Raw genomic sequence first — 26,618 nt, 5'->3', positions numbered from 1 at the left:
TAATTCTATTTATTACACATTAAATCTCGGACTCTATTACACTTATTTTTATTTTTTTACACTTATTAAACTTTTTGTTTTGTCAAGAGTCTATTAGTTATAAATTTCACCTTAAGGGCCCGTTTGGTGCACAGGATAAGAGACAGGATAAGATAATTGTATCATATCCTGCCGCAATCCAGTGTTTGGTGATACAGCAGGATATGATAAGTTAATCCTGAAGCTTATCCTATCCTGTCTCTCTAGTTATAATTTTTATCCTCAATTTGAGCTGGGTTACCAGCAGGATAGGATAAGAAGAAAAAAATTATTGATTTATTTTATAAAATATATTTTAAAATACATAAAATAAAATTAATAAAATATAAATAATAAAATAATTAATTTTTAAATATATGTGATTTTCTCACAGGGGTAATTTTGTAATTTATATTTTCTAAAAAATCAAATTTTACTAAAATTACAATATTTTAAAGTAAAATGATTATTAAAAAATTGACAAATAGGGATATTAATTTAAATTTTATAAAAAATTAAATATAATTCTTTTGCAATAGTAGTTTTATTATCTACGTATGAGATATATCATATATTTATTTGGCTTATCTAACATGTATATATTGTTGAGTTATTTATTTGATCATGATTCATATAAAAAATTAAACTTGATTATTTTCTCATGATTTTTATTTTAAATTATATAAAGTTATTTGATTACTTATTTATATTTTTTATTTATAAAATTCAAAGTATTACAAAATAATTTTAAAAAAACAACAATTGTTTTACAAGAGTAATTTTGTCATTTAAATATGTTATATATCTTATCATATTATTATGAGCAAATATGTATTAAAAACAAAAGATAATAGTTATCATGTTTGTTATCCTGCGTGCACCAAACACAGGATATGATAACTGAGTATAATTGTTATCCTGCTGTTATCTTATCCTATCCTTATCCTGTTTTATATCCTATCCTGTCACTATGCTATCCTGCGCAGCAAACGAGCCCTAAAGGTAAATAAGTGGAGTGTCCGGAGTTCGAACCCCGACTCTGACATTAGGATGCGATTTTTTTTATTTTTTTGTTTACAATGAGCTGGGGATCGAACCCAGGACCTATAACATGTTATCCAAACCCCTCACAACTAGACCAAACCTAGTGGCTTATTAGGATGCGATTTCTCTGTCAACTGAATTAAGCTCGCGATGACTATTTTAGAAGGCAATTTTTTACGATAAAAACAGTTCCTTGTAATGTTGTCTCCCAAAAACATCAACGGCCAGAATCAAACCATGAAAATGGAAACATGCAAAGCCTTTAATCACAGATTTACTCATAGGGCCTATTATACCTTTTTTGTATATTATTTCCACAAATACTACAAACAAATTATGAGATCCCTGTATGCTAAAAACAAAATGTTAACTACATTTAAGAATATATATTGTTTATTTAGAAATGTACTGTCTAAAATTATCAATGCATTTAATGTCTTATTTTCTACTATAATAAATAGTAAAAAAATATTTATTGTTTTTTTTTTTTTTGACGTTAAAAACAAAACAAGACTTAGCTGTATTTTGGTAATACATTAGAGTCATCCTTAAGATTTGATCAAAGTAGGACTAGGAGAACATTAATTAATTTAGTACTATATTCTTTACATTTATGATTGAGGGATGCTATATATCGCGAAGGGGGTTTCACGAAAATTTCACGAACTCTTTTTTTATTCATTTTGTTATCGCTTTGCATAAGAAGAAACCTCAGATCCTTAAATTTCTTTGCTCTACCAAAAAGAAACTGGTTCATGAAATGTTTGATCCACCTTTTTTCTTACTATAAAACTTCACCAATAAATGCTTGCTCTACCCAAAAGAAATCAGTTCATGAAATCACTTGATTGTTTGAAACCTTGTTGTGTTCCTGGTGGATGCTGATATCTATGTTTGGGTTCAAATTTCTTCTCAACAGTAAGATATAAATGCTTAAAAATATGCACAAGCACAGCTAGAGGTAGGTGAATCTTCTTATGTCAAAACATAGATGCCATGGAAGGTGAAGCACACACGACAGGTGAAGCGGTTGGGAAAGAAGAAGAAGAGATAAATATTGAAAAGAAATATTGGAGAGAAACACATGGTGAGAGAGATAAAAATAATATTACACGCATATCAGAGAAATACAAGCGGTTGTAATGGTGCCACGTTGATTCGTGATAAGCTCGTGAAACAATTTGTCGCTAGAATGAGCATTTCTCTTTATGATTTATCCACATACATGAAGTCATAGAAATTCTACACATAACCTAGTAGGAGTATTTGGTTACTCACATGTTATTAGTGACTTGATGGTTTAAAGATAACCACGGATCGAGACTTTAATTTATTTATTAACATTTTTAACAATTAATTAATTGTCAAATAATTTTTCAAAATGTGGTTGAATTAAGTACAATCTAATATTAGACAATAGCCCTCTTTGTTATTAAAAAAAAAAAATGTACAATCTAATATTTGTTTCAAAAAAAAAAGTACAACCACAATCGTTGGGAATTGGGATTGAGGATCAAAACCACAATATTCTTATCACTTTGTTGCTAAATTTATCTGCCAATTATCATGTACTTATATTAAAATTGATCTAATAAATTGTTTCATTCGAAATATTTTCTCGGGGGTGAATAAAGAATTTATACTTTAACTTGCAAATAGTATTTCAATCAAAATTATCTCATGGAAAATTAAAGAATGGTGTAGAGGACAAAAAAAATTGATTTTATAAGATGGATGCAAACTGTTTTTTTCTTTCCAAAATGCTTGGATATAAAAAAAAAATCACTACTTATAGTTCTCGTCATTGGACCATTGAAGTCAAGCTTCATATGTCCATCATCGATATAAAGGGGAGTATATATGTTCCAAGTCATATAATGGATAAGATACCGAGTGAAAAGTTGTTTATCTTAGAAATGATTTTTCACTTTACAAGTTTTTTTTTTTAAATTGTTTAGTGGTTAAAATTTTACATTTAAAATAAATAAATAGAGTGTAAGTTCGAATTTCAGCTCTTACATATAAAATATTATGTTTCTACCAACTAATCAGCGAAGTTCACACGAACTAATCAACTTTATTTTTTAGTTCAATTCAAATTCTAAAATGACTTTAAAGCCAACCCAACTTTATAAATGACTTCTAGCGACATATTTTATTTTTCATATTATTATTCTCACAACCTTTTTTTGAACCTTAAACATGACAAATAATAATTTAAGTAGGCATACTGGTTTTTTTATACTGTTGTTCAGATGGAATTTGATCATATATATATGAGTCATTATCAAGTTTACTAGATATACGAGTTACAATATTAGTGACTTTTGAGTTAGATTCAGCCAACCTTTATACTTTGTCCATATGGTGCATTAGTCTTCTAGATAATTTGGGTCATTCTCCTCCTTCTTTGGATTGTGTTATTTTCTGCTTTAAGTGTTTTACGTATTGTGTTAGACATGATGTCAGAGGTACAGTGATTATGTGAGGTGAATAAAGTCTGATCAAATTGTTTCTATCGGAAATTGAACTCATAATTTCATTTTTTGCCTCTTATTAATAAAAATAAAATCAAAATATTTACCAAAACAATGTTACTGAACGAGAGGAACGATTGGTTTACAATATGCCATTTAAGCTTCTTTTTTTACCACCGGGGATATCAAGAAAAATAGAACATTTTTTGACCAAAAACTGAAGAAAAAAATATAATGACCAACTTCATGCATCATGTCATGTTTCATCCAATTATTTATTAAAGTGAAGATAATGTTATCTTGTGAACATTACACAATGTCTTCAAATTTAAGAGAGCACATTGTGACAAAATATGAGAAATTTTGTTCACCACGATCGTCATTGTTGGTTGGTTTAGTACTTAGTTATTAATTTATTATATGTTGATGATACACCTTTATCATAAGTTACTAGCTAGGACATTATTATCTATATATCCACCTTTATCATAAGTTACTAGCTAGGAAATTATTATCGATATATTCAAAATTGTCGGAATTTAATTTTTACGTTAACTCGTTTTGATTAAGTTGAATCGAAACGTAGATTCAATTCATAAAGTTTACTTCATATTAAAATAAATATATATATATATATATATATATATATATATATATATATATATATATATATCATATATATTTTAACTTATTTAATTTTGAACATAATATAAAATTAATAATTTTATTTTTAATTTAAAAATTTAAGTGTTATGAATATTAATTAAAAATTAACAAAATTAATATATTATTAATTTAAATACAAATAAATTTTAAATATTAGATAATTCACACTATTTTCTCTCAATCTCATTGGTTAAGTATGACTATATATTATATATGATTGTAACCAAAAAAATATATAGTCATGCATTTCAATAACAAATAACACAACAACTATATTTCCATCATTATATCTTGTAACGAAATAATACGTCTCTAAATTTTTTCACATATTAAATCACTCTTTGAATCATACAGATCACGTGGGATTGAATATTATATGTGATTGAAATACTTAGGGCCCGTTTGAATTAGCTTATTTTTGAGCTTATGCAATTTTTATGATAAAATAGTTTATAAAAATACAATTTTCACTAGTGTAAACTTATAAAATAGCATAAAACCTAATTTATATTGCATAAGTTGTTTGCATAAACTCAAAAATAAGTTAATCCAAACAGGCCCTTGGTGATTGTAAATTTTAACTGCTGTTGTTTTATTTGATTTTTACGAAACCTCTATTATATATGTATCTTTTTTTTTTTTACAATATTTATGTATGTATTATTTATCAAATAACTTATTATATTTAAATGTTCACAATTCCTAGCTCAACTAACAGAAATGTCAAAATTGCTAGGTCAGACGTCATTTCGTCTATCTGCCGAACAAAATTTATTATATTTAAATAATCAAATTTTTTTGCAATATTATTTTATTTTATCAAAATATAAGAATTACTTTTTTTTTCTCATTTGTTTTCATCTATTTTTTTTCTTGCAATATTAGATTATTTTATCAAACTATAGCGAGGTGTGGTGGTTTACTTCAAAACTCTAACGGGTTGTGGTTTGGTGGTTTCTCAAAAAAATTGGGTCGATGTAATGCATATCTAGCCGAGGTTGTGGGGTGTCTATGAAGGTTTTTGTTTAGCGCGTAATTTTGGCGCAACAAAGCTTAAAGTGCAGGTTGATTCAAGTGTTGTAGCTCATACACTCTCAAGAGATTAAGGTGTGTGATTCCTATTGTACAGCAAATGCTTGTACAGATACACTCACTAGTTCGTTTTCAGCGTCACTTTCTACTCTCTAGCTCTCTCTTTCATTAGTCTCCGAACCCTTTTTGAAAACTACCCTATTTGTCCATCTTGTACCTTTATTTTGCTTCATCACTTTTGATAGGATATCGGTAAACACCGATCTTTTTTAACAAAAAATAAATAAATCTAAAGATGAATTACAAACACAAAATAACTTAATTTTTTAAAAAATCTCTTAAGTTACTCGATATCAAAATCGCTCTTTGAGAATCCATAACAAACAAATAAACTCATAATCACTCTTTTGTTCCTTCATGAACCTATATTCTCCCGGTACTTATTATAATAAAATGTTTACTTTTTAGATTTATAGAATGTTACATGTATTTGGTCCATATTATAGACCAAATACATTAAACATTCCATAAATCTAAAAAGTAAACTTCTTCTCATAATAAGGACTAGAGAGAGTACATAAGCAAAAACAATTTTACCAAAATTCTAAATAAAGTACACTATCAATAATTAATTAATCAGGCAAACAAAACACTCATAATTTCCCCACCTAAACAAAGCTACAACTATCTCAATAGGATTTGGATCAAAGACACCCTCAAATTTTTTGTGGTGTCTTAGACATCCTTTAATTCTAATAAACTCGTTGGCTGCAAAATTATAAATCAATGAAGATAAGTAAGTAACATGAAAACTACTGAAGTTGAACTTAAACTTCAATCAAACACTGATTCTGAAACCTTAAAAAGACAACCTATTTTTTACCAAATCTTAAGCATTTGTTATGTCTAGATTCAGTAATACTAGGATTTTGAGTGAGTTGTTGTTTGTTTGTTTGACAAGTGATGTTAATTTTCTCCATTGCGTTAATAAACTTGCGCATATACTTGATGTACTCGGGGAAAGTTTCAAGGTTGCAATGACCTCCACCTTTAACCCACAAGGGATCGTATTTTTCCTTGGATAGTTCCCACAATCGTTTTCCATGAGAATAATCAACAATTTCATCTTCAGTTCCCTGTAAATAATCCAGAAACAAAACTATTATTACCACTGAAAAATATCCATGTCAGTTGTGAATCTTGTGATGTTTTCTGCAGACTATAAAGTACCGAATATATGAACAATGACACTACGCAATACTATGTTGTTTGGCCATATCTCAAAAACTAGGCAACATGTTGGCAACAACCAAAAGTTTCAATATCCTGAAATCTCCCCAATGATTATGTTGTTGGCTTTAAAACATAACAAAAGATATCAATCTTAGTATTTCTTATAGGACTGGAAAAATAAGTTAATAATCACCGTCATAAAGCACCAACAATCTTGTGCAGTTTCCTATTCTGTCAATATTACTGGTAGGAAAAGGATACAATGATAGATAAATAATACTAGAGTGTAGTGTAGACTGCTCAAAATCAAAATGAGTAATAACTGATCAACGAGAAAGAGGCCCTACTCACTACAAACGAATGCGCCACAAGATCTAATCTGAAGATTTTTTGGCAACCAGGTGGAAAAATATAATGCACCACAATACAAGTCGAAAAAATTCCCATACTTTCTTATAAAACGGAAATAATATTCCTAGTATGCAAGCAAACACCACCAGGTTCCTAAACAGTCAATTTCTTTAGTAGCCAAAAATATTGAATAGTAAAAGTTAAAATAACCGATTACTGTTAAGGATCAAGACTCCCATGCACTTGGCATTGTATGAATTAAACATTCAGATGTGTGAACATCATGATCAAGTGAAATTGGAAATTATAGAACACATCAGGGCAGAAGCCTAAAAAGGAAACTATTGATTAACCATAACTAGAAAAGGAAGCATGGTTTGGTTGCATAAACTAGTAACATACATAGATGGTAAGACATACTTACATGTATAACAAACACCGGACAGTTGACATACCGAATTTTGTCAATATTCTGCAACAGTATAGAAAACTTTTGTTACTGCAAAACTCAGTGCAAAAGGATTACGGCCGATTAAGAATCGGAAGGGAAAACTTACTTTGAATATGTCAAACCAAAATGTCACCTTGACAGGATACAAGACCCTTAATCCCGAAAGAATAGCACTGTGAAGTACAACACCTCTTAAATTCTGCAATTTAGAAGCCAAGTGTAGCGTCGGCCCGCTTCCAACCGATTGACCATACAAAATCAAATCTTCTTGCTTAAATCCATATCCAGTCTTCAATAAATTATATACAGCCTCTATGTCATGATACGTGTTGAACTCAGATGGCTATCACAGTTGGAAAGTATAGATTAGAGATAAAACATACACAAGACATCAATTAGATTGACTTGGATAAAAACAGAATTCAAACAGAAATTTTATAATTTGGGTTACTCATTTGGTCTTGTGACCATGCAAAACTAGGTGCCTGTTTGAATTTACTTATTTGAACTTATCTATAAATTTTGTGAGATTGTTTGGGAGAACTTATGATAACAACTTATGTTCATAATTTTTTTCAGTTTATTTTCAAAGTTCTCCAGTATAGCTTATGAAATAGCTCGTAGAATATATAAAAATAACTTATGTAAGCTTATACATATACGCTTATCATGATAAGGGCTTATACTATAAGTTGCAAATAAGTTGTTTATCCAAACAGCCCCTAGCTCTACACTCCAAAACCTCAACATATTATTGAAATAAATAATTTTATTTGAAAACATCCAGAAACCAAAAAAAGGTAAAAGAAAAGATATTTTGTCAGATAACCGATTATTCCAAAAGTTTAAGCTGTTAGATTAGAGTCACGTCAATGGTTTTATATTATTTCTAACATATCTCATGAGTTACTTACCTTACCTGTAGAACGTCCATATCCAGAATAGTCATAACTGCAAACATAACACAAAGATCCAAAAAATATTCAGAAAGGGTTTTGTATATGAGAAATGATTTTTGTACAATCAAATTTATACAATTTTCGCTACAACTTTAGCGACACAATTTGTTGCTTTGTCTACCTTTTGTTCATAATTATCTATTTATGATAAAAAAAAAAAAAAAATGGATATGTGGTTAATTCGTTCAATAAATGGTTTTGAAGCAAACATTAAAAAGAACATAATTAAGCATGCAAAAATACAACCTCATGATATTGGTATGAAATGAAACATAACAAAGTTTTGCATAAGAATGAGAAAACCAACCTCATGATATTGACACGAAGATGAGCTCTAAGTTCAATGAAAAGATCAACCATTTGACCCAAATCAGCAGCATTACCATGAGAGTACAATATAGTAAACCTTGCAAAAGGGTGTTTCCATAATGTGGCAACAACCTTGTTACCTCCTTTTGTGTCTACAATATGAACCTCCACGTTTTTATCGGTTATGCCTGAAAACACCAACACACCATCGTTGTCCTTCACAACTTCGTACGTTGGTGGCACCGGCGGGAAAAACGCAAATTTTGCCGCCACCGATGCTGTGACATTGCCCATTTACAGAAAATGAAAAATAAATAAAACCCAGTTCAGGAAATGAAACAAAGTTTGTGTTTTTTGTTTTTGAGACAACAAAGTTTGTGTTTTATTTCAACATGAATGGATAAAAAACGTTTCTTTCGGGTTTTAATTCAACAAAGTTTGTGTTTTTGTTTTTGTATTTGTTTTTGTAAAATAAATAAATATTTTATGTTTTTTTTTGTTTGTTTGAGAAAGAGGATGTTGTTGGGTTGGGATGATTAAAGTGATAAAAAAAATTATTGGGAAAATACAAAATAGAAAGAAAGGTTTTTTTGTTGTTGAAAGTGGAGATTGTGATGAAAACGAAGAAAGAAAGTGAAAATAGATCCGAATTAAACGGGTGAGCTGGAAAGAATATGATATTCTTCCCATTACCATTCATCATCTTTGTTGCCACCTTCCCTCATCTTCCTTCTCTCACCTTTTCACCCTTTTAAGAAGACACAAGATATAGTATAATCTCTTTTTTTTTAATGGATTAATTTAACTAATCAATAAGGGACTTGCATTTTATAATGACACTGATGATTATAACGTTTTCCCTTGAGGTTGACATGTCACGGTTCAAAAGTTAAAATAATGTATTTTTTTAGTATGAAAATAAGTTCGATAATCTAAAATTTGACCATGAGATTAGAAAGGTATGGCCAAAATTTAGTTTTGTCAAAAATTGAAATTGAATTTTTTAGAATAAGCTCATTAACCACTCGATGAGTCTAATATCTTGGTTTATATAATGCCAACTTAATAAATAAGCTCATTGTAGGGAAGAATTTATCATGGAAATAAATGGTTTATATAAGAATATTATTTAGAGAATTTGCAAGAAAAAAAAAAGAATCAAATATTTGTTAAAATAATAAATGTTTTATATAAAAAATTACTTTTTTTATTACTTAATCGATTTCTTAAAAATACTTTTTTTTTTTTACAAAATTTTTAAAAAAGACTTATTAGCTTTCTCAATAAACATTTTAACTTATTGTTGATATATTTCTAGTTAAAGAGATGGACAAAATTTCAGGTATAATAGTTAAAGAGATTGAATTGTTATGTCACAAATATCTGACAATATAATTCAGTTAGTAATTAGTACAAATATTACATGTAATCGTATACAGGAATCGGAGTTGGAATTCAATAAATTCTTTTAAGGTACATGTTAAATATTGTTTAGATGATTTTTTTTAAAGTGTTAATATAGTTGAAATATCTTAAATGTTAAAAACTTATTAATAATTCTCCCGCCAATACAATTTTTCTCTTTTTCTTGATAGTTGAAATATTTTAGTTTATATTTTAGAAGAGAAAAAAAATATTGCATTTTAATAGCAATTCAATCAGTTTAGATTATCAAAATATAAATTTTAAAAAACATGCACCTACTCAATGTTGATGACCATTTATCACAACTTTTGACCCGAAACTTAACCCACATCCGACCTAGATGCTTCGTTATGTTATCAATTATATCAGTATCGAATCGGATTGTGAGTCTGTACACAGTCTGCTAGTGATGATCTTTAAAAAAATTGCACACCTTAAATGCGTCTCAAATCTAATCACTATTCTCATGATAAACTATACGCCATGGCCATGGCATATATTCGGTCAAAGCTTGCAGAAAATCTTGGTAGAAAGGGAAGAAGCAAAAGTGGTGGGGTGAGGGTCCAAAATGTCAGAGGAGGAGAGGCCACATGTTCATCTCTTTCTTTTAAGAACATGAAAATTATTTAAACAATGTATTTTCTTAAGACTCGATATTCAACTTAATGACTTTTAGTAAAAAAAAAAAAAACTTAATGACTTACTAATTTGCAACTTTCAATTCTACCACATTTTTTTCTTTTTGGTAATACATTTTTAGATAAGGTGGCTTTTAACATGGATTAGTAAACTAATCAACTTGTCCATAATAAACCACACCCAACCAACGTTTGAATTTTTTTCATATTGAATCTTAGCATGATTTTCTACACCGAATCACATCTCCTTATTTGATAAAAATAAATAAACTTGATCCTTTATTCCTATATAACAATATTAATACTACCTCAAATTGATGTTGTGTATGGTTAAGCAAACATCAATAGAGCTTAATCAAATGAAAAATGTTTAATATAGCGACAAAACACGTCATAACAAGATCACAAAACAAGCTAAACTATGGCCAGCAGTGTGGAGCATTTGTCATTGTTTGTGACATTCACCACAATTATAAAATAGTGCCCAAATTCTTACACTAATAAAGTCATTATTAGCAACTTTAAGCACGGTCAGAATCAATGTCAATGGTTACTAAGAAAAGAGCTTTGGAATACATGAGGAGCAACACACTCCAATAACAAACACACTCTAACACACTCTCTTTTATTGGTTAAAATTTATATGGGTCTCATAAAAGTTATATGAGTCCACATTTTTTTATGGGACCCATGTGAATTTCAACCAATAAAAGAGAGTGTGTTGGAGTGTGTTTGTTAAAGAGTGTGTTGCTAGCATTATTCTGGAATATATTTATGTTTTCCTTTTCACTTTATTTTCTGTTATCAAATGGCTGTAAAGGAAAATAATGAGTCAAAAGTATGACCATAGACCGCTTGGAATTCTGTGCATCAAACCTTCTAAAGGCACACAAGAAAGAAAAGACAATCCCTAATAATGTTACTCCACACTTTTATAGAATTGGCAGGATTTAAAAAGGTATGAATAAGAGATGCTATGCTATGCTAATGTAACATGTTAATTGCATGGTTAATCAAAGACCTCATGCTAGGGTGAGAGACCATCTCATATCTCTCACCGGTGCAACACAAGTTTTATGCATCGGATTGAATCTGATGCATGATATTATGGTGTACCGTCAGTATTATATAATTTTTTATTTTTTTTTACACTCTCTTTTGTATATCAGCAATATTTTTTTAGGTGAACATTTCGAAACTGTTTTCCCCGAATAAATCGGAAACATTGTTTCCAAAAAAAATTTCTCGAAAATATTTGAAACTTTTTTTTCTGATATCCGAATAAAATATCAGAACATTTTCTAGAAAAAAAATCGGAAACTTTTTATCGGAAAATATCCGAAACTTTTTTTTCGAATAAAATATCAAAATTTTTTTTCGACAAAAGATCGGAAACTTTTTTTCAAAAAAAAACTCTGAAATTGTTTTTATCTGAAATCGAAATTTTTTTTCCCAAAAAATAAAAAAAAAATTCCCAAAAAAATATCGAAAACTTTTTTCCGGAAAAATTGAAAACTTTTTCCCAAAAATTAAAATAAATATAATACTGACAGTACACCATAATATCATGTATCACATTCAATCTAACGGTATTTAATAATTGCTCATGGTGTGCACGGGTGAGAGATATGAGATGGTCTCTCACCCTAGCATGAGCCTAATCAAAGAAGCATATGAAGTAGAAAATGAAACAGTCAGCATGAAATCATTACAACTACAAGTTAGCCATTTTTGCAAAAAAATAAGTTAAAAAAATAAAATAAACCATTACAAGTTTGGTTAGCCTTCAATGTCATGGTCATCTTTAGCCTTTACTTTGGAATATCTCAAAGTTATGGGAGGCATTTCATGGACCAGATGGGATCACAAGGTCACAACCTTCTGCAATTGCCATTGGGTCCATATAAATTAAAAAGAAAGCAAACGTGATAATGATAAAGACATGCCCAATCAACAACAGAATTTCTGCACAGTGATTGCTATTTGCAAATGAAATTAGGAAAATGTTAAATAGTGCACCTGGTGCACTAGTTAACCACATAAATAAGGAAATTTTGTCTTGAAACTCGTACATTCAATGCATTGAAAGTGTAAAAAGTTATTTTATCAATATTAACTTTATGTTTTATTTCTATTTTTGGTATGCTTAACAAGTGCATCGGGTGCACTGTTTAACATGAGATGGCTCCAGGTTAAAAGAATGTGCACCACGACGATGTATGGAACAAGCAGAATATATAGTATATACCATGTTCAACATGTAACCAAATGTGTATGGAGCCAAGGAAAAGAAAAACAGATAGATATCTTTTCTGCTAAAAGGAACATCTATGAATTATCAAAATCTAAGATAAGGAATTAGTATCAATCAAATCCCATGTCAATTCTACACTATATATCAACATTAAACACGATGTATTCATTTGGATAAGGAATTAGTATCACAAGCATGTGTCCCCTCAGGCTGTATTAATCTATGCATTAAATACCATGTGACTGAAGCAGGAAACTAAACGTAGAAAATAGGGACCTTGATTCTTACTTAATTGCCTTCAAATAATATCTGTTCTTCTATTAACGTGGTCCTATCTTCAACAACTGATACCCAACTTTCTGCAACTCTGGTAACTCTTCCTTTGGACAGCTCAACTAAAGTAAAGGCTCTTGCCGTACCTTTTGCCTCTAGTGAGGAAAGAGGACTTTCATTGTCTAAGTTTCTCCTGTCATCATCACCCAAATTTTTGACCCTTGGAACAATGGCCCCGTTCAAGTATATGGTATTGTCGGTCCCAACGACAATCATTTTCCTAAATCCGCCATGCGCCAGCTCTTTGTGCATGTGACCGAACACAACCAATGGAACAGATACCTGATTATTCTCTTTTAGCAAAGATATCGCGCATTCTAGATCTGTTATACAAACATAATAAATTATGTTAAAAATTTAGAATCGGTATCCCATTTTTGCAACGTTGACAATCTTCATCACACTTGCATCTTATCGTACATGCCCACCAAAACAGAAAATGGGCAGGCAAATCTCACCACTATAATTCGACATACAAGAAAACCATACACAACCATTTGAAATTTAAGAAACAATTATTTAACATTAATTTGGGGTGACATTATTTCAAGTCACCAAAACCACAAGATTTTTTTTAAAAAAATGACAACCATGGCACAGGTGTATATCTTAACTATTACCTGGGTCACCATGATCACCGCCACCGTCCAATTCCCAATCTTTTCCACATATATCATTCAAATCAGAACCAAGGCCTACATAAAGAAAATTCAGGAATCATTTTGGTATTTCACGTGACAAACTAGCACTACTAGAAAAGAGATTCTGTGTTGAACCTGTGGGTCCATTATGTGCAAGTAATATAAGAAAATGATCCTCCGGTGTACCAACAGCAGCTTTCTGGATTCTCTTGGCACTCCCATCCATGTCTTTGACTCCATATCTAAGAAAAAGTTCAAATTTGAAATATTGATTATGAGCTACAATGGCAACTTCAGTTATGGTAAAATACCACAACACTATCTTCTTGACAAGTGAAAAATGGCTATTCAACTTCACTTTTACTGTTGCTTATGCTTTATGAAATAGTGGATATTAAAATCAGGTAACTCAGGGTGGCTGCTAGATATGGGAAAGAGGAGTACTATGAACACTCTCTTTTCATTTAGAGATTATTAAAAAAGGTATAGTTTTATATTGAATAAAAAATTGATTACTCTATACAGATTTTTATTATGTAAAGTACAAGCTATTTGTTGTTAGTTTACAATTATAAAAATAACTTAGCATTTTCTTATCTATTTCACTCATTGTAATCAGAATGCATCTCAGAAGATACTCAAATTTACCTTTCATTACAATCAGATTTCTGTTTTTTTTTTTTCAAAAGATTAAACAAACAGTTTAAAAATCCTTAAAAGCGGTTATTTTTTTCAAAAAATATTTTTAAGCAAACTGGCTTAGATGGAAAAATTGTGCAACACTCTTCCCAAGTGGCCACATAATTAGAGCAAATATGTAAACCCAATGTTGGTATTAGAAGCAAAGATTGGATCTTAAAACATTAAGTAGACATTTGAGCCATTAGAGAAACAAATTATCTATAATTGCTTTTATATAATACACACCTTGCAGACAGTAGCTGTTTTCGAAATACTGGTTTACCCCCATGAGAAAATGGCCGTCCACCAACAACACTTACTTTTATTAGAGGTAAATCTAAACGTTCATAAGCCACGTGCTCCTTGCCAAGGCTGAGGTTTAAAATAATATATTCATTTATCATTAAATTTTCCAACTAATTCTATAAAAATAAAACATTATAAGTGGCCTTTCCCCAGAATTGATAGCTTCTCTACACTTGAGAAATTTTGTTGCACACTGCACAGTTAAAAAGTCGGCATAGAGATCTTGGATTCTCTTTCAAGCCTTCAATGGGAAAGGAATTAGGATAGCTTGCCCATTTTCTTTCAAACCCACAACATCATATATGCATATCAGCAATTGATTGCGACAACAAAATCAAATATGCTTTCATCGTGCATGTACTCATCATGGAACAACAACAACAATATAATTTAGGGCTTACCATTCTAGCTGAAGCTGAACTTTATCCTTCTCACTGACATTTAAATTAAAGTGTTAGTATAAAATTGGACAATAAATCATCACTTGCAACTAACACTTAAAGGGCAGAAAAAAAACATCAAATGAAATAAGTAATTAAGTAATTAACATATATAAATTTTTTTTGGACCAAAAGATTATAGGGTTGTCTGTCTCTGTGAATGTGTGTGCAGTGCGGGTGCTTTTCGTTTGGGGAGAGGGGGAAATGCGGGTGTGTAAAAGACGTCCGCTTGTTCACATTGTAAATGCATTGTTGTTGTATCCCATCATTTGTTTTAAAATAAAATGAAAATATCTTAAGTCTTCTGGATGAAGCTAAGAGCATCAAGCTTCCCACCATATAAATTTAACCACACACAGAAGCAAAATGATTTCAGGACAAACATGTAACATTCACCTGTTAGAAAACCGCTTAGTATACCAGGAATCATGGTTTCCTAATATAACTGCTTTAGCAAATTCAATATTTGCAACACTCCGAACGACTTCAAGATTTTCTTCGCCAAAATCACCTAACAAAATTCAATTCAAGATAGTTGGAAAAGGATGTAAAAATTAAGAGAAGTATGAATCATACTATTAAAAATCATAATATATCATTGAGAGATATAAGAAACAGTATATGATGAAAATAGTGAACAATTATGAGTAATTTAGATGTGCAACAGAACAATGGCATGACATTCAACACAATATAGGCCCAAATCTGCGGTAGGTGGAGCAGAAGTAACAATGAAACTTGCCTGTAAAGAGCACCAAATCTGGCTGCAAGGCAATATAGGCCCAAATTAGATTGATAGATCAGATAAACATATTACTGCTTAATAAATAGGTTCATATAAATTAACATAAAGGAAACTTCCTGTATACCATACATGATTAATTCAATTTAGGCACTACTACACAAATGACATATTTCTTTTCTTTATATGTTTCCTTGTCACAAATGTTAGTACACACACTATGGTTTGGAACAGATAATCTTCTCTACATTTTCATTCTCCTTGTTTATTATGATCGAGTAGTCAACTTAATTAAGTGCTTATCATATGGCCCCGTTTGGATTAGCTTATTTTTGAGCTTATGCAATATAAATTAGGTTTTATACTATTTTATAAGTTCACACTAATGAAAATTGTATTTTTATAAGTTATTTTATCATAAACTACCTTGACGAACTTATAATAATAATAATACATAAAAATTGCATAAGCTGTTTGCATAAGCTCAAAAATAAGCTAATCCAAACGGGCCCATATCATAAGCACTTAAATTATATGGACTAATTTTCATATACATATGCATGTTGGAAAACATTCATGACATCTGTAAATATAGAACGACGGTGACGGTGGATAGGAATCTTAGAGGAGACGAGAAACAAGCTCTCGAGTCTTCACAAACCTTAAACATAAAGCTATCTTAGGAAGCAAGTTGAAGTAGTAAACTAAAAGAAACTAATCCATGAAGTTAGTCCCTCAATTCCTTTATAAATATAATAAGTAAACCCTAAACTATTTATATTTAGGTTTACATGAATAATAATTGAATCAATTGGAACGTGTGTTTTCAGCAGAATATAATCAATATATGCAACAAAAAAAAAAAACTTTATGAAATATGAATAAAAGAAAAAGAATGATGGGGAAAATTACCTGAAGGAATTGAAGTGCCTTGGAATCTTGTTCAAAGTTCCAGCAATCATGCTTGACAAAATAAGAAAGTTATGTTTCAGTGAATAAGATTATGCGTTTGGGAATGAGAGTGAATAAGATTGTAGAATTGTAAAGAGAGTTAGTTAGTTTACCACATCACCGACGACGACAATACGAACGGAAGAGGAAGAGGCGGCCATTGATGAGTAACAGAGGTTGCGCTTCCACCTCCTACAACTGTTTGACGTCCAAAATACTGTACGCGCGTGAAAACACGTGCTTAACATATCATACGAGGGAACAACCGTAAATTAGAGGTTTTTTTTTTTTTTTGTTACTAAATTAGAGGTGTTTACACATAAGCAAAAATTATAAATTAAAGAACACTAATAATATTCATAAATTGATCTAAACACATATAAGAAAAAAATTAACGGGTCCATTTGGTGCGTGGGATAGGATAGAAATAGGAAGCAAATTATGAGAAGAAGAAGCAAATTATCATATGAGGAATGAAGAAGAATGAAGAAGCAAATAATCAATATTGAAGAGGAATGAAGAAGCAAAAATTTCATCGATGGTTACCTGAGAGAAGAGAGAAACGACAACGAGTAGGATTAGAGAGGAGTTGGCATGGGGAAAAAGTGTGAAGTGAGAGTGAAAAGGCGCCAGATTAGTATAATCCTATGAGGTTGCAGACAGCTAAAAATAAGGATTAGAATAACAAAGAGTCTATAGGGTATGATTAGTATTAGGCTAAATTTATCATTTCTAATTGGTGCACCAAAAATCAGATAGAAATAAGATAGGATAATTTTATTATATCCCGTCTATGCCAAATGGGCCCTAAAGAAAAAATGATTAATATTTTTTTTTTGAGGAAAATGATTAAAATGATATTATGTTATAAATTGATATAAACGGGAGTAATAATATAGATGAAGAGAGTAGAGACTACATGTCTTGTGATAAGATATTGGATTATATGTGCATGGATTGGGGTTTGAATTTCGGTCAAGCCTTCTCTCGTCTATCCTATTAGAGGCACATTTCTGCCATGATATTCTCATCCCATTTATCCACTTTTAATTATTAGGTTACTTGAAGAAAAAAAATAATAACCTAGACGAAGAGAGAAAAGAGAGTGGTAATAGTTATGTTATTTACTACAAAAATTATACATAATATACTATAAACATAGCGAGCCAATTACATTGGTATAGTGAACCAATTATAGTAGATTAAATTGAAATAATAAGTATTATTGAGAAAATTAAAGACCAATAATTAATATGTTAATGCAATATATCATACTAATAAAAAGGTAAATAAATATTAAAAAGTATGTATGCTGTTTAGTTTGGTTTTAATCGGTTTTGATCACTTAATCTGAAATCCGATCCGATCCAGCGATTTTCAGAAAAAGGATATTTAAACACATCCAAAATTATTCGCTTTTTTTGTGGTTTTCAGTTTTTTTGGATCGGTTTGCGGTTTTTATTTGGATTTGTTTAGATTTGAGCACCCATAATGGCAAAGGAGATTATGTGTACATACATGTGCAAGTATCGTGTTGATAATGTGTTATAAATTGATCTAAATAGAAATAATATAGATGAAAAAGGAAAAAAGAATAGTCTATATTATTCCCCCTAGTATTAGAGTTACATTACAATAATATATAGTATTTATATATAGGTAAATATAATGAGCCAATTACATGAGACAATGACCTATATGAACATCCATTAATAATATGAGTTTAATTGATATGCATTGACGGTGTAAAATAGTTTTACACGATCGTCCAATAAATAATCATCATTTTGCCATGTCATGTCAAAAAAGGGGTGAAGTGGGATGATGTGGCGGAAAACATGGTTGATATTGGTTGACAGTGTGCATAACAACTAAATCCTAATAATATTCATGATTATTTTTTTTAGAAAAAATCAAAAAATTGAATTCAATCATCAATTAAAAAACAAATCAAATTCATAGTTTTATTTGTTTTTGTTTAAAAGTACAGTACTCATATATTTCATTAAAATAAAAAATAAAAGATTCATAATTAAAAAAAAACTTTCATAAAAAAAAAAACTGCGGTAGAAAAAGAATCCCAGCAAGCAAAGCCCCAGGTATAGGAACACGAATGAGCGATTCGAAAACATAATAGAGCGAGCGAGCGAGCTTATAAATCAAGCAACCCATCTTCTTCTACCCTAACCCTTTTGTGGGAAAGGGTTTTGAATTTTCAATTTCAATTTTAGAACTCACAACTCTGTAACAGTTATGGCAGATACCTCAGTTCCATTGCAACAACCAAGTCGATCAAGGGACCTCGACAAGCTCCTTCTCCGACCCGGCAATCTCGTCGGTCCAACTTTTGAACCTGGCGAACAGGTAAAACCCTTTTCACTCCTCCTAAGTTTCATCATCTATGTATGTCTTTTTACTTATTTTCTGTTTCTTCTTGTAGTTAAGCAAAGATCTTGATGAATACGTCAGAATTTTGGTTGTTGGGGCAGGCGGGTTAGGTTGTGAATTGTTGAAAGATTTAGCCTTGTCTGGTTTTCGTAACCTCGAGGTTATTGATATGGATCGTATTGAAGTTACTAATCTTAATCGCCAATTTTTGTTTAGGTAAACTAAACTAAACTAAACCCCTTTTGCTTAAATTACAGTTATGGGTATTTGATTTGTGGAATTCTTGTTTGTTTGTTGTTAGACTTGAGGATGTTGGAAAACCGAAAGCTGAGGTAGCTGCTAAACGTGTAATGGAAAGAATTAGTGGAGTGGATATTGTGCCACATTTTTGCCGGATTGAGGATAAGAATATTGAGTTTTATAATGAGTTTGCTATTATTGCTCTTGGTCTTGATTCCATTGAGGCGCGGAGCTACATCAATACTGTTGCTTGTAGCTTTCTAGGTGTGTGTTAAATCCTTTGTCTTTATATGTTCCTTTGCTTTTTTATTCGAGGAGTTATGGTTGTGCTTCAAATACTTTAGTTGTTATTACCTATATGTTCCTTTGCTTTTTTGTTTGAGGAGCGATGCTTGTGTTTCAAATACTTGGTTGTTTTTACACACGGAGAAAATAGTATCACGTCTGCCCGGTTGTTTGGCATAAAGATTTTCATTCTATTAATTATTCTACACAAGTACATTTTGTAGATTTCATACTTGTATAGTATTTGCTTTAAGTATGTTATTTTCATCTCCCTCTCCTAAGGGTTGTGCTTATGCTAATTTTAGTTTCTTTTATTTTGACTGATAAATTTAGAGTATGATTCTGATGACAACCCACGAGAAGAAACGATCAAACCTATGGTGGATGGCGGGACTGAAGGTTTCAAGGGCCATGCCAGGGTTATAATGCCAGGGATCACACCGTGCTTTGAGTGTACCATATGGCTTTTTCCACCTCAAGTAAAGTTTCCTTTATGTACCCTGGCAGAAACCCCTAGAACTGCTGCCCATTGTATTGAATATGCTCACTTAATCAAATGGGATGAGGTAAATGATCGGTCATCTTTTCTTTTATTTTGTAACAATCCATTTCTTTTAACCAAAGTTTAATGTATAGGTTCACCGTGGAGTTCCTTTTGACCCTGATAACCCAAAGAATATGAAATGGGTCTATGACGAGGTAACTTTTATTTCATAACGAGCTTCTTTACTCTTTAAAATACATTTTTGGCCCATCAATAAGTTACAAGTTTCACTATTTACATTTTATAGGCTGTCAAGAGGGCCGAGCTTTTTGGCATTCCTGGAGTTACTTATTCTTTCACCCAGGTAATGAGATGATTTGGAATTCTAGTTCTCCCTGGCAAAATTCCGTTTTTTTGTTTGTTTGTTTAAAGTACGATGAATTCCTAAAATTGGTTCAACATTTGTTCCACTTGTTGTTTTCCCTTGATAATCAATTACATTTTCCTTTTTGCTAAGGAATTAATTGTTTTAATAGGGTGTTGTGAAGAACATCATACCAGCTATAGCTTCAACAAATGCAATTATATCAGCTGCATGTGCACTGGAAACATTGAAGATTGCAACAGGATGCAGCAAAACTTTGTCCAACTACTTAACGTTTGTTCTCTATCTTTTACATCGCTTTTTATTTGGCTATTGACCTATAAGTATTATTAATTAGTTCACACCTCATGCAGGTATAATGGTTCAGAAGGCCTCCACACTAAAGTGACAGAATTTGAAAGGGACAAAGACTGCCTTGTGTGTGGTCCTGGTATACGTATTGAACTGGACCCTTCAATCACATTGCAAAAGGTTAATTTTCAATTATCGACTCCTCAAATTCTTTTTATATATTAATTAGGAAATAGGAATGCATCAGATGTCTATTCCCTTGTCTTTAGGAGTTCCAAACATTCCTGGTATAGAGTATTGAAATCATATTTCAAATTGTTTGGTTGGTAGCTAGCTATTAATTTAAAGCCTTACCGACCTTAAAACGAACATGATTGCCTATTTACTTTCAGCTTTTTCCAGCTTTGCTTGTCTTCATTTCATACTGTCGTCTTTAGCTGCTCACTTGCATTTTAAAATGATTTTAAACTACATCTTCATCCTTTTGTTCTTGGGTAGAATTCATAAAAGCTATTTTGGGAGATGTAGAACTTATTTGTGTCTAAACTTGACAAGGAATTGATAGATTGCTGAATAAGTAGTTTTTAGGACTTGGGACTGTAAGTTTAGAGAGTTATTAGAGTTAGATAGGATCAATTGTTCTGATGCTGAGATAGTTAGGGAGGTGAGATTGTTTTATAGGTCAAATATGTATAATCATAGTTAAATATGGGTACAGGACCCACCTGGGGTTGGTCGAGTGGTGTTGGCTTGGGCCCTTGGAGTATGCTCCTCTCAAGGTCTCAGGTTCGATTCCCACTGGTGCCAATTTCGGTGGGCTAAGTCCATACAGAGCAAAAAAAAACTCTGGCTTTAAATGGGGCCCCCGCAAGTGGGCGGTGGGATTGGTCCCCTTGGATTAGTCGGTCCTAAGGCCGGATACCAAGTTTTCAAAAAAAAAAAAAAATATGGGTACAGTAACTTTATCAATGTTAAATATATTTTGGGCTACTTTAATGGCAATAGCTGTGCAATTATCCCCGATTTATGCTCTTCAATAATACTGAACAAATGGTTGTGCGTCGCGCGTACTCCTATATTCCATATACTTGCTTGGCACATTACAAGACGTTTCAAAGAGTTTATCTGTACTTATATTATGACATAAACACTTCAAATCAGTGTTTAGTATAGATTATGAAGATAGTTATTGATATTCTCATACGCTGTCTTTATCTTATTTTCATAAGCTCTCTATAATAGTGTTGAGAATCCCACATCATATGAGATATGGCATGCAAATGTGGTTATAAGTGGGTGGCATCTATCACCTTACAAGCTGGTTTTGTAGCATTGAGTTAGGTGTAACCCAAATTTTAAGTTGGTATCAGAGTTTATCCAAATTTCACTCATGTCATGCACCAGATGTCCAGTCTGGGCATGAGGGAGTGTGTTGAGAGTCCACATCGGATGAGATGTAGCCTGAAAATGTGTATATATGATATAAATGAGAGACATCTCCTAAGATTGGTACTGTGCTTATGATATTTATTATTTTTCAACAAGTGAACCGTCTTCCATTACTGCTTTAAAGTTTTAAGCAACTCATGTCATGGGTGCATCTTTAGAGCATGATTATCGCAAGTATTTGCACCATTCTTTCACTTTTCCCAACCATGTTGTGTCAGTGATAGGCGATATTTCACATTTTATCATCGTGCACAAACTTGGCATCGATGCTCTGCACAGGAACGCTCCTCTTGTGCTCTGTGTGGAATATTGTTGGTCCGGTGGGACCAATTTTAGAGTTTTTGATGGGATATTTAGAAAATGTGGTTGAATTGTTTAAATAATTGGGAAATGTAAAATAATATAAAATATTAAGTGGAACCCGTTTAAAGAACTTAAAGTGGGTATAATGGATGTGGGTGCTCTTATTATATTCCCTTTTGATGCATGTTTTTTTAATTAATTATCAAACTTGTGCAGTTCATGGATCTTTTGGAAGAGCATCCTAAGTTGCAATTGTCGAAAGCTAGTGTTACACATCGAGGAAAGAATCTGTATATGCAAGCTCCCCCTGTATTGGAAGAAATGACTCGACCGAACCTGAGTCTATCTCTTTTTAATCTCATGGGTAAATTGCCCAAGGATATCGTGCATGTGAATGGCATGACAAGCAAGAATGACCAAAAAACCTCATGTTTGAGAAAATTACGAGTTGTTTTCAAGGGAGTTGATGGGGTTGCAGATATGGATACCGCTGGAGGAGCATAACTTAGGAAAATTTTCTGGCTTTATAAGCACTGGTTAAAGTTAATGTTAGATATCATAGTTTATTTCCAATATTAGTGAGGTAAGATTAACAATTTATGCCCTGTAAAAGTATTGATGAACGACTAGCGAATACCCTTTGATGCTGCGAATTTTGTTGCCCCGCCGAGTGAGGATTTTTGGCAATTCCATTTTGTCATGTGCACCTAGATTGATGGAAGCACATTTAGACCATGGATAATATCATATGGAATTAAGTTGCTGATATATTTCTCATTGCACTTGTTTCATTTTGCTTTAAAATATCTTGATGGGGATGGATTATCAATCTAATTTGTGCCAGAGAAATGTGCTTATCTATTGTTTATGATTTGACAATGAATATGGTTGAGAAACTTAAGATTATGATAGTTTGCTGTTATTACTTGTATACTGTATTTTTCAAAGCAGCTAATCAAAACTTTATCCAAACACACTATTAATCTTAACACCTAGAATCATCATTCAATCTTTAGATTTTTTTAATTAAGATATTTTCCCCACTTTATTACATAATTGTGTATTCCCTGTATCCATTTCTTATTCATCACATCACTCATCACCAATCACATCTAATTATTTTCCTCATCCTTTTCTTTTTAATTTCTTCCTTTTCTACACTACTAATTGATGAGAATGATTGTTGTTCTTGAACTAAATTACTTTAAAAAGGTAGTACTAAATACTTTTTCATACTATATTATTGAGGGTCCCATAACAACTTGTTGAACATGAATATCCACTGACCGTTACATATAATATGACTTGTCTCGTTGGTTTAATCTTAACCGCTAGAGGATTCAAAAACAGATAAGAACATTGAGACAAAATTTAATTGTGACCTATGCAAGGGCCAGTGGTATGAATATGATGAACCATAACTCATAAACAATCCACAACCATGTATTGTATATTCTCAAGATTGAATCTATCTTTGGATTAGATATCTGGTAATAGTTGTTCCTCGCTGTCCTCATCTCTTTTACTCAACTAGATAATAATAGGATGAACAATCTCATACACATCTTATTTGATCATGTATCGGTATACTGCTAAGATGTACAATTCTAATAGATTTATAAATAATATTTAATATAAAAAAAATTAATAAACACTATTTATGAACCTATCACAATTGTCCACATCAACAAATATAACGATCGAAAAATTCACCGAATAATAATATCATAACATATTCATTACAACATGATTCTAGCTAGTTAGTGGGAGAGTTTGTGGGTCCTACTATGACCATATGACCCTACCAACTCACATGCATGCCCAATCCATACATTTCAACTTACCCATATTAATTGTTAACCTTATAATAATTCAATCTTCCTTATTATCAAACTTGTGTATATATATAGTACATGTTTGGGACAACATAAGAAAAGAAACATCAAATATATGAGAAAAGAGATTAGCATGTTACTCTAAATATAGTACTTGGTTTCATGCCAAAGTAGAGAAAATTTTCAAACCTATAGTAAGGTTATAGACAAATATATGGAGGGTGGTATGGAACTTGAAGATGATCTATTTTTTGCAGACTTAAGCAAGCAAATTTCTCTCTTAATTATGGATGAAGATGAAGACCCTAATACTTCTTGTCATCCTCACACTATTCAGGTTTTTCACTCGCATCTTTTTTATACATCAAACTATCACACATTTGATGGAGTTACGTGATTTAGAACGTCAAATTGAATTCAGACAACTCACTTTTTGACTTTGTTAAATTGAGTCCAAAATACAAAATTGGAACATATATACTCAATATATATTCTTTCTAAGAAGATTTCAAGTGTATGATTTAATAACACATGAATGGATAAACATTATTATGTGCATGAAACTCATGTGCATAATGATGCTTATCCATTCATGTGTTATTATGATAAGAAAAATGCTAAACGTCACCACACAGTTTTATCCTAAAACACAAATGCCACGGGTTTTAAAGTAATTTGGTTTAACTTTTCAATTCATTTACGGTGATTTATGATTTCACGAGTCACGAGTAGTAATTCTGTGACAAATAGCAATATTGTTTTGTTAAAACAAAAGTTTTATTCGTACATCTTACTTTATGACTTTAATAAATCGAGTAAAAACTATAAAGTTGGAACATGAACCATCTGATTTTGACACCATGGTCTAAACGTGAACACACACATATATTCTCAAAACCAAAAATCCATTGAATTTTTTTGTTTTTGGTTTATAACCCTCTGGTTCCTAGAGGAAAGGGACCCTAGTAGTCTAGAGTTCGGCCGCAATGTAAGTAAAGCCTGGCCAAAAAATTGTTCCACCCAATTTATTGAATTTTGATAAAACAAAGGTTTTATAAATTATGTTGATGATAATTACCATGTTAATAAATATTCTTAAACAAATTTTCAGTCTTACCATGGAGCAATACATCCTCCTCCACAGTCAAATTTCATGTACGAGCAAGTGGCTTTGAGAAGACAAAGCAAAGGGACAGGTGTGTTTATTCCACAGTCAACACAACCAAGAAGGAAGCAAAGAAAAGGAAGACCATCTTCATATGCAAAATATCAGAAACAATCTTCTCAAGATACAACAAGAACAGTTTCTCAAAATTCTTTCAAACCTATAAATAATGGCTGAGGATATATATATATATATATATATATATATATATATATATATATATATATATATATATATATATATCCTTCTGCAAAATTGCATAATTATATACTAATCATTAATTAGTTACTTTGCCAAGTTTAAGTATGGATAATTCTATATATATGGTTAATTTCAAGGATTGATGTATAATATATGGTTAATCATTATGTACATAGGAATGCCAGTATAATTAGTAGCAACCTGGCAAGGGTCCCTGCAAGGTTTATTTTGTAACCCTTCACCGTGTGAGAAAGTTGTTATCTAGTTTGATAAGTTGATATCTTTGTTCTCTTTCCAATTTGTTTTCTCCTTTTGTAATATATAATAATGTATCCACTTAATTTGTATAATAACTATGTTTTTGGTATGATGGAAAATTCAAAGAAACATCAAATCAGTTCATACTTTATGCTTATTGCTAGATATTTATCTGTTTTCACTAGTTTCCTAATTCATTGTACTATTTGTTGGAAATTAAGAAGTCGCACATAAGTGAGAACACCAAAAATTAGCGTCTATAAGTGGTGGATAGTTTGAATCCATAGTTTTTATTTTGAACTTTTAGATTATGAGCTCCACAATTAAGAACGAATTCAGATTCAGTGCATTCGGAGAGAGGTGACTGCTCTGCAGTCGATCAT

At 31.3% G+C, this 26,618-nt stretch overlaps 4 protein-coding genes across 10 annotated transcripts; 2 read left to right on the top strand and 2 right to left on the bottom strand.

Annotated features, from left to right (window-relative positions):
- Positions 1-5,828: 5,828 nt before the first annotated feature.
- On the bottom strand, positions 5,829-9,343 carry LOC123910282 (alpha/beta hydrolase domain-containing protein 17C-like). The gene is made up of 5 exons (XM_045961379.1): positions 8,539-9,343; positions 8,187-8,223; positions 7,379-7,615; positions 7,246-7,293; positions 5,829-6,373 (listed from the first exon to the last, which is right to left on the bottom strand). Exons 1-5 carry the CDS (start codon positions 8,832-8,834, stop codon positions 6,110-6,112), a joined length of 882 nt encoding a protein of 293 aa, XP_045817335.1. The 5' UTR covers positions 8,835-9,343; the 3' UTR covers positions 5,829-6,109.
- Positions 9,344-12,821: 3,478 nt separating this feature from the next.
- LOC123907818 lies at positions 12,822-17,638 on the bottom strand. Of its 4 annotated transcripts, none has more exons than XM_045958201.1 (10): positions 17,498-17,638; positions 17,065-17,191; positions 16,913-16,963; positions 16,001-16,022; positions 15,655-15,769; positions 15,220-15,252; positions 14,759-14,884; positions 13,967-14,073; positions 13,811-13,885; positions 12,822-13,513 (listed from the first exon to the last, which is right to left on the bottom strand). In XM_045958201.1, exons 2-10 carry the CDS (start codon positions 17,110-17,112, stop codon positions 13,146-13,148), a joined length of 945 nt encoding a protein of 314 aa, XP_045814157.1. In that variant the 5' UTR covers positions 17,113-17,191; positions 17,498-17,638; the 3' UTR covers positions 12,822-13,145. The 4 variants fall into 4 exon arrangements, with proteins under 4 accessions (XP_045814157.1, XP_045814158.1, XP_045814155.1 ...); XM_045958202.1 differs by having other exon boundaries at positions 17,065-17,168; positions 17,498-17,610; XM_045958199.1 differs by lacking the exon at positions 17,498-17,638 and having other exon boundaries at positions 15,679-15,769; positions 17,065-17,256.
- Positions 17,639-18,997: 1,359 nt separating this feature from the next.
- Positions 18,998-23,553, top strand: LOC123907817 (NEDD8-activating enzyme E1 catalytic subunit). Its single transcript, XM_045958197.1, has 9 exons — positions 18,998-19,315; positions 19,392-19,555; positions 19,641-19,843; positions 20,198-20,430; positions 20,501-20,563; positions 20,656-20,712; positions 20,885-21,006; positions 21,087-21,204; positions 22,993-23,553. The coding sequence occupies exons 1-9, from the start codon at positions 19,205-19,207 to the stop codon at positions 23,278-23,280; spliced, it is 1,359 nt and encodes a 452-aa protein (XP_045814153.1). The 5' UTR covers positions 18,998-19,204; the 3' UTR covers positions 23,281-23,553.
- A 1,102-nt stretch (positions 23,554-24,655) lies between these two features.
- On the top strand, positions 24,656-26,381 carry LOC123910285. 4 transcript variants are annotated; one of them, XM_045961384.1, is made up of 3 exons: positions 24,656-24,948; positions 25,723-25,955; positions 26,004-26,381. In XM_045961384.1, exons 1-2 carry the CDS (start codon positions 24,826-24,828, stop codon positions 25,951-25,953), a joined length of 354 nt encoding a protein of 117 aa, XP_045817340.1. In that variant the 5' UTR covers positions 24,656-24,825; the 3' UTR covers positions 25,954-25,955; positions 26,004-26,381. The 4 variants fall into 4 exon arrangements, with proteins under 4 accessions (XP_045817340.1, XP_045817337.1, XP_045817339.1 ...); XM_045961381.1 differs by having other exon boundaries at positions 26,000-26,381; XM_045961383.1 differs by having other exon boundaries at positions 25,994-26,381.
- The last annotated feature ends 237 nt before the right edge of the window (positions 26,382-26,618 follow it).

The sequence above is a fragment of the Trifolium pratense genome, linkage group LG2 (genome assembly GCF_020283565.1).
Source record: "Trifolium pratense cultivar HEN17-A07 linkage group LG2, ARS_RC_1.1, whole genome shotgun sequence".
NCBI classification, from domain to species: Eukaryota; Viridiplantae; Streptophyta; class Magnoliopsida; order Fabales; family Fabaceae; genus Trifolium; species Trifolium pratense.
The sequence above is the reverse complement of the archived record's forward strand: the minus strand, read 5'-3'. Positions and strand labels throughout refer to the sequence as shown.

Coding starts and splice junctions, on each gene's coding strand:
- LOC123910282 (XM_045961379.1), bottom strand. CDS start 8,834: ATGGGCAATGTCACAGCATCGGTGGCGGCAAAATTTGCGTTTTTCCCG. Junction 7,616..8,186: donor ATGGACGTTCTACAGGTAAG/GTAAGTAACTCA, acceptor CAACTGTGATAG/CCATCTGAGTTCAACACGTA. Junction 6,374..7,245: donor GTCCGGTGTTTGTTATACAT/GTAAGTATGTCT, acceptor GATTATTTACAG/GGAACTGAAGATGAAATTGT.
- LOC123907818 (XM_045958198.1), bottom strand. CDS start 17,199: ATGTTAAGCACGTGTTTTCACGCGCGTACAGTATTTTGGACGTCAAAC. Junction 16,023..16,912: donor AGGCACTTCAATTCCTTCAG/GTAATTTTCCCC, acceptor ATTGCCTTGCAG/CCAGATTTGGTGCTCTTTAC. Junction 13,886..13,966: donor TGCACATAATGGACCCACAG/GTTCAACACAGA, acceptor TTCTTTATGTAG/GCCTTGGTTCTGATTTGAAT.
- LOC123907817 (XM_045958197.1), top strand. CDS start 19,205: ATGGCAGATACCTCAGTTCCATTGCAACAACCAAGTCGATCAAGGGAC. Junction 20,564..20,655: donor TGAAATGGGTCTATGACGAG/GTAACTTTTATT, acceptor TACATTTTATAG/GCTGTCAAGAGGGCCGAGCT. Junction 21,007..21,086: donor ACTTTGTCCAACTACTTAAC/GTTTGTTCTCTA, acceptor CACCTCATGCAG/GTATAATGGTTCAGAAGGCC.
- LOC123910285 (XM_045961384.1), top strand. CDS start 24,826: ATGGAGGGTGGTATGGAACTTGAAGATGATCTATTTTTTGCAGACTTA. Junction 24,949..25,722: donor GTCATCCTCACACTATTCAG/GTTTTTCACTCG, acceptor ACAAATTTTCAG/TCTTACCATGGAGCAATACA.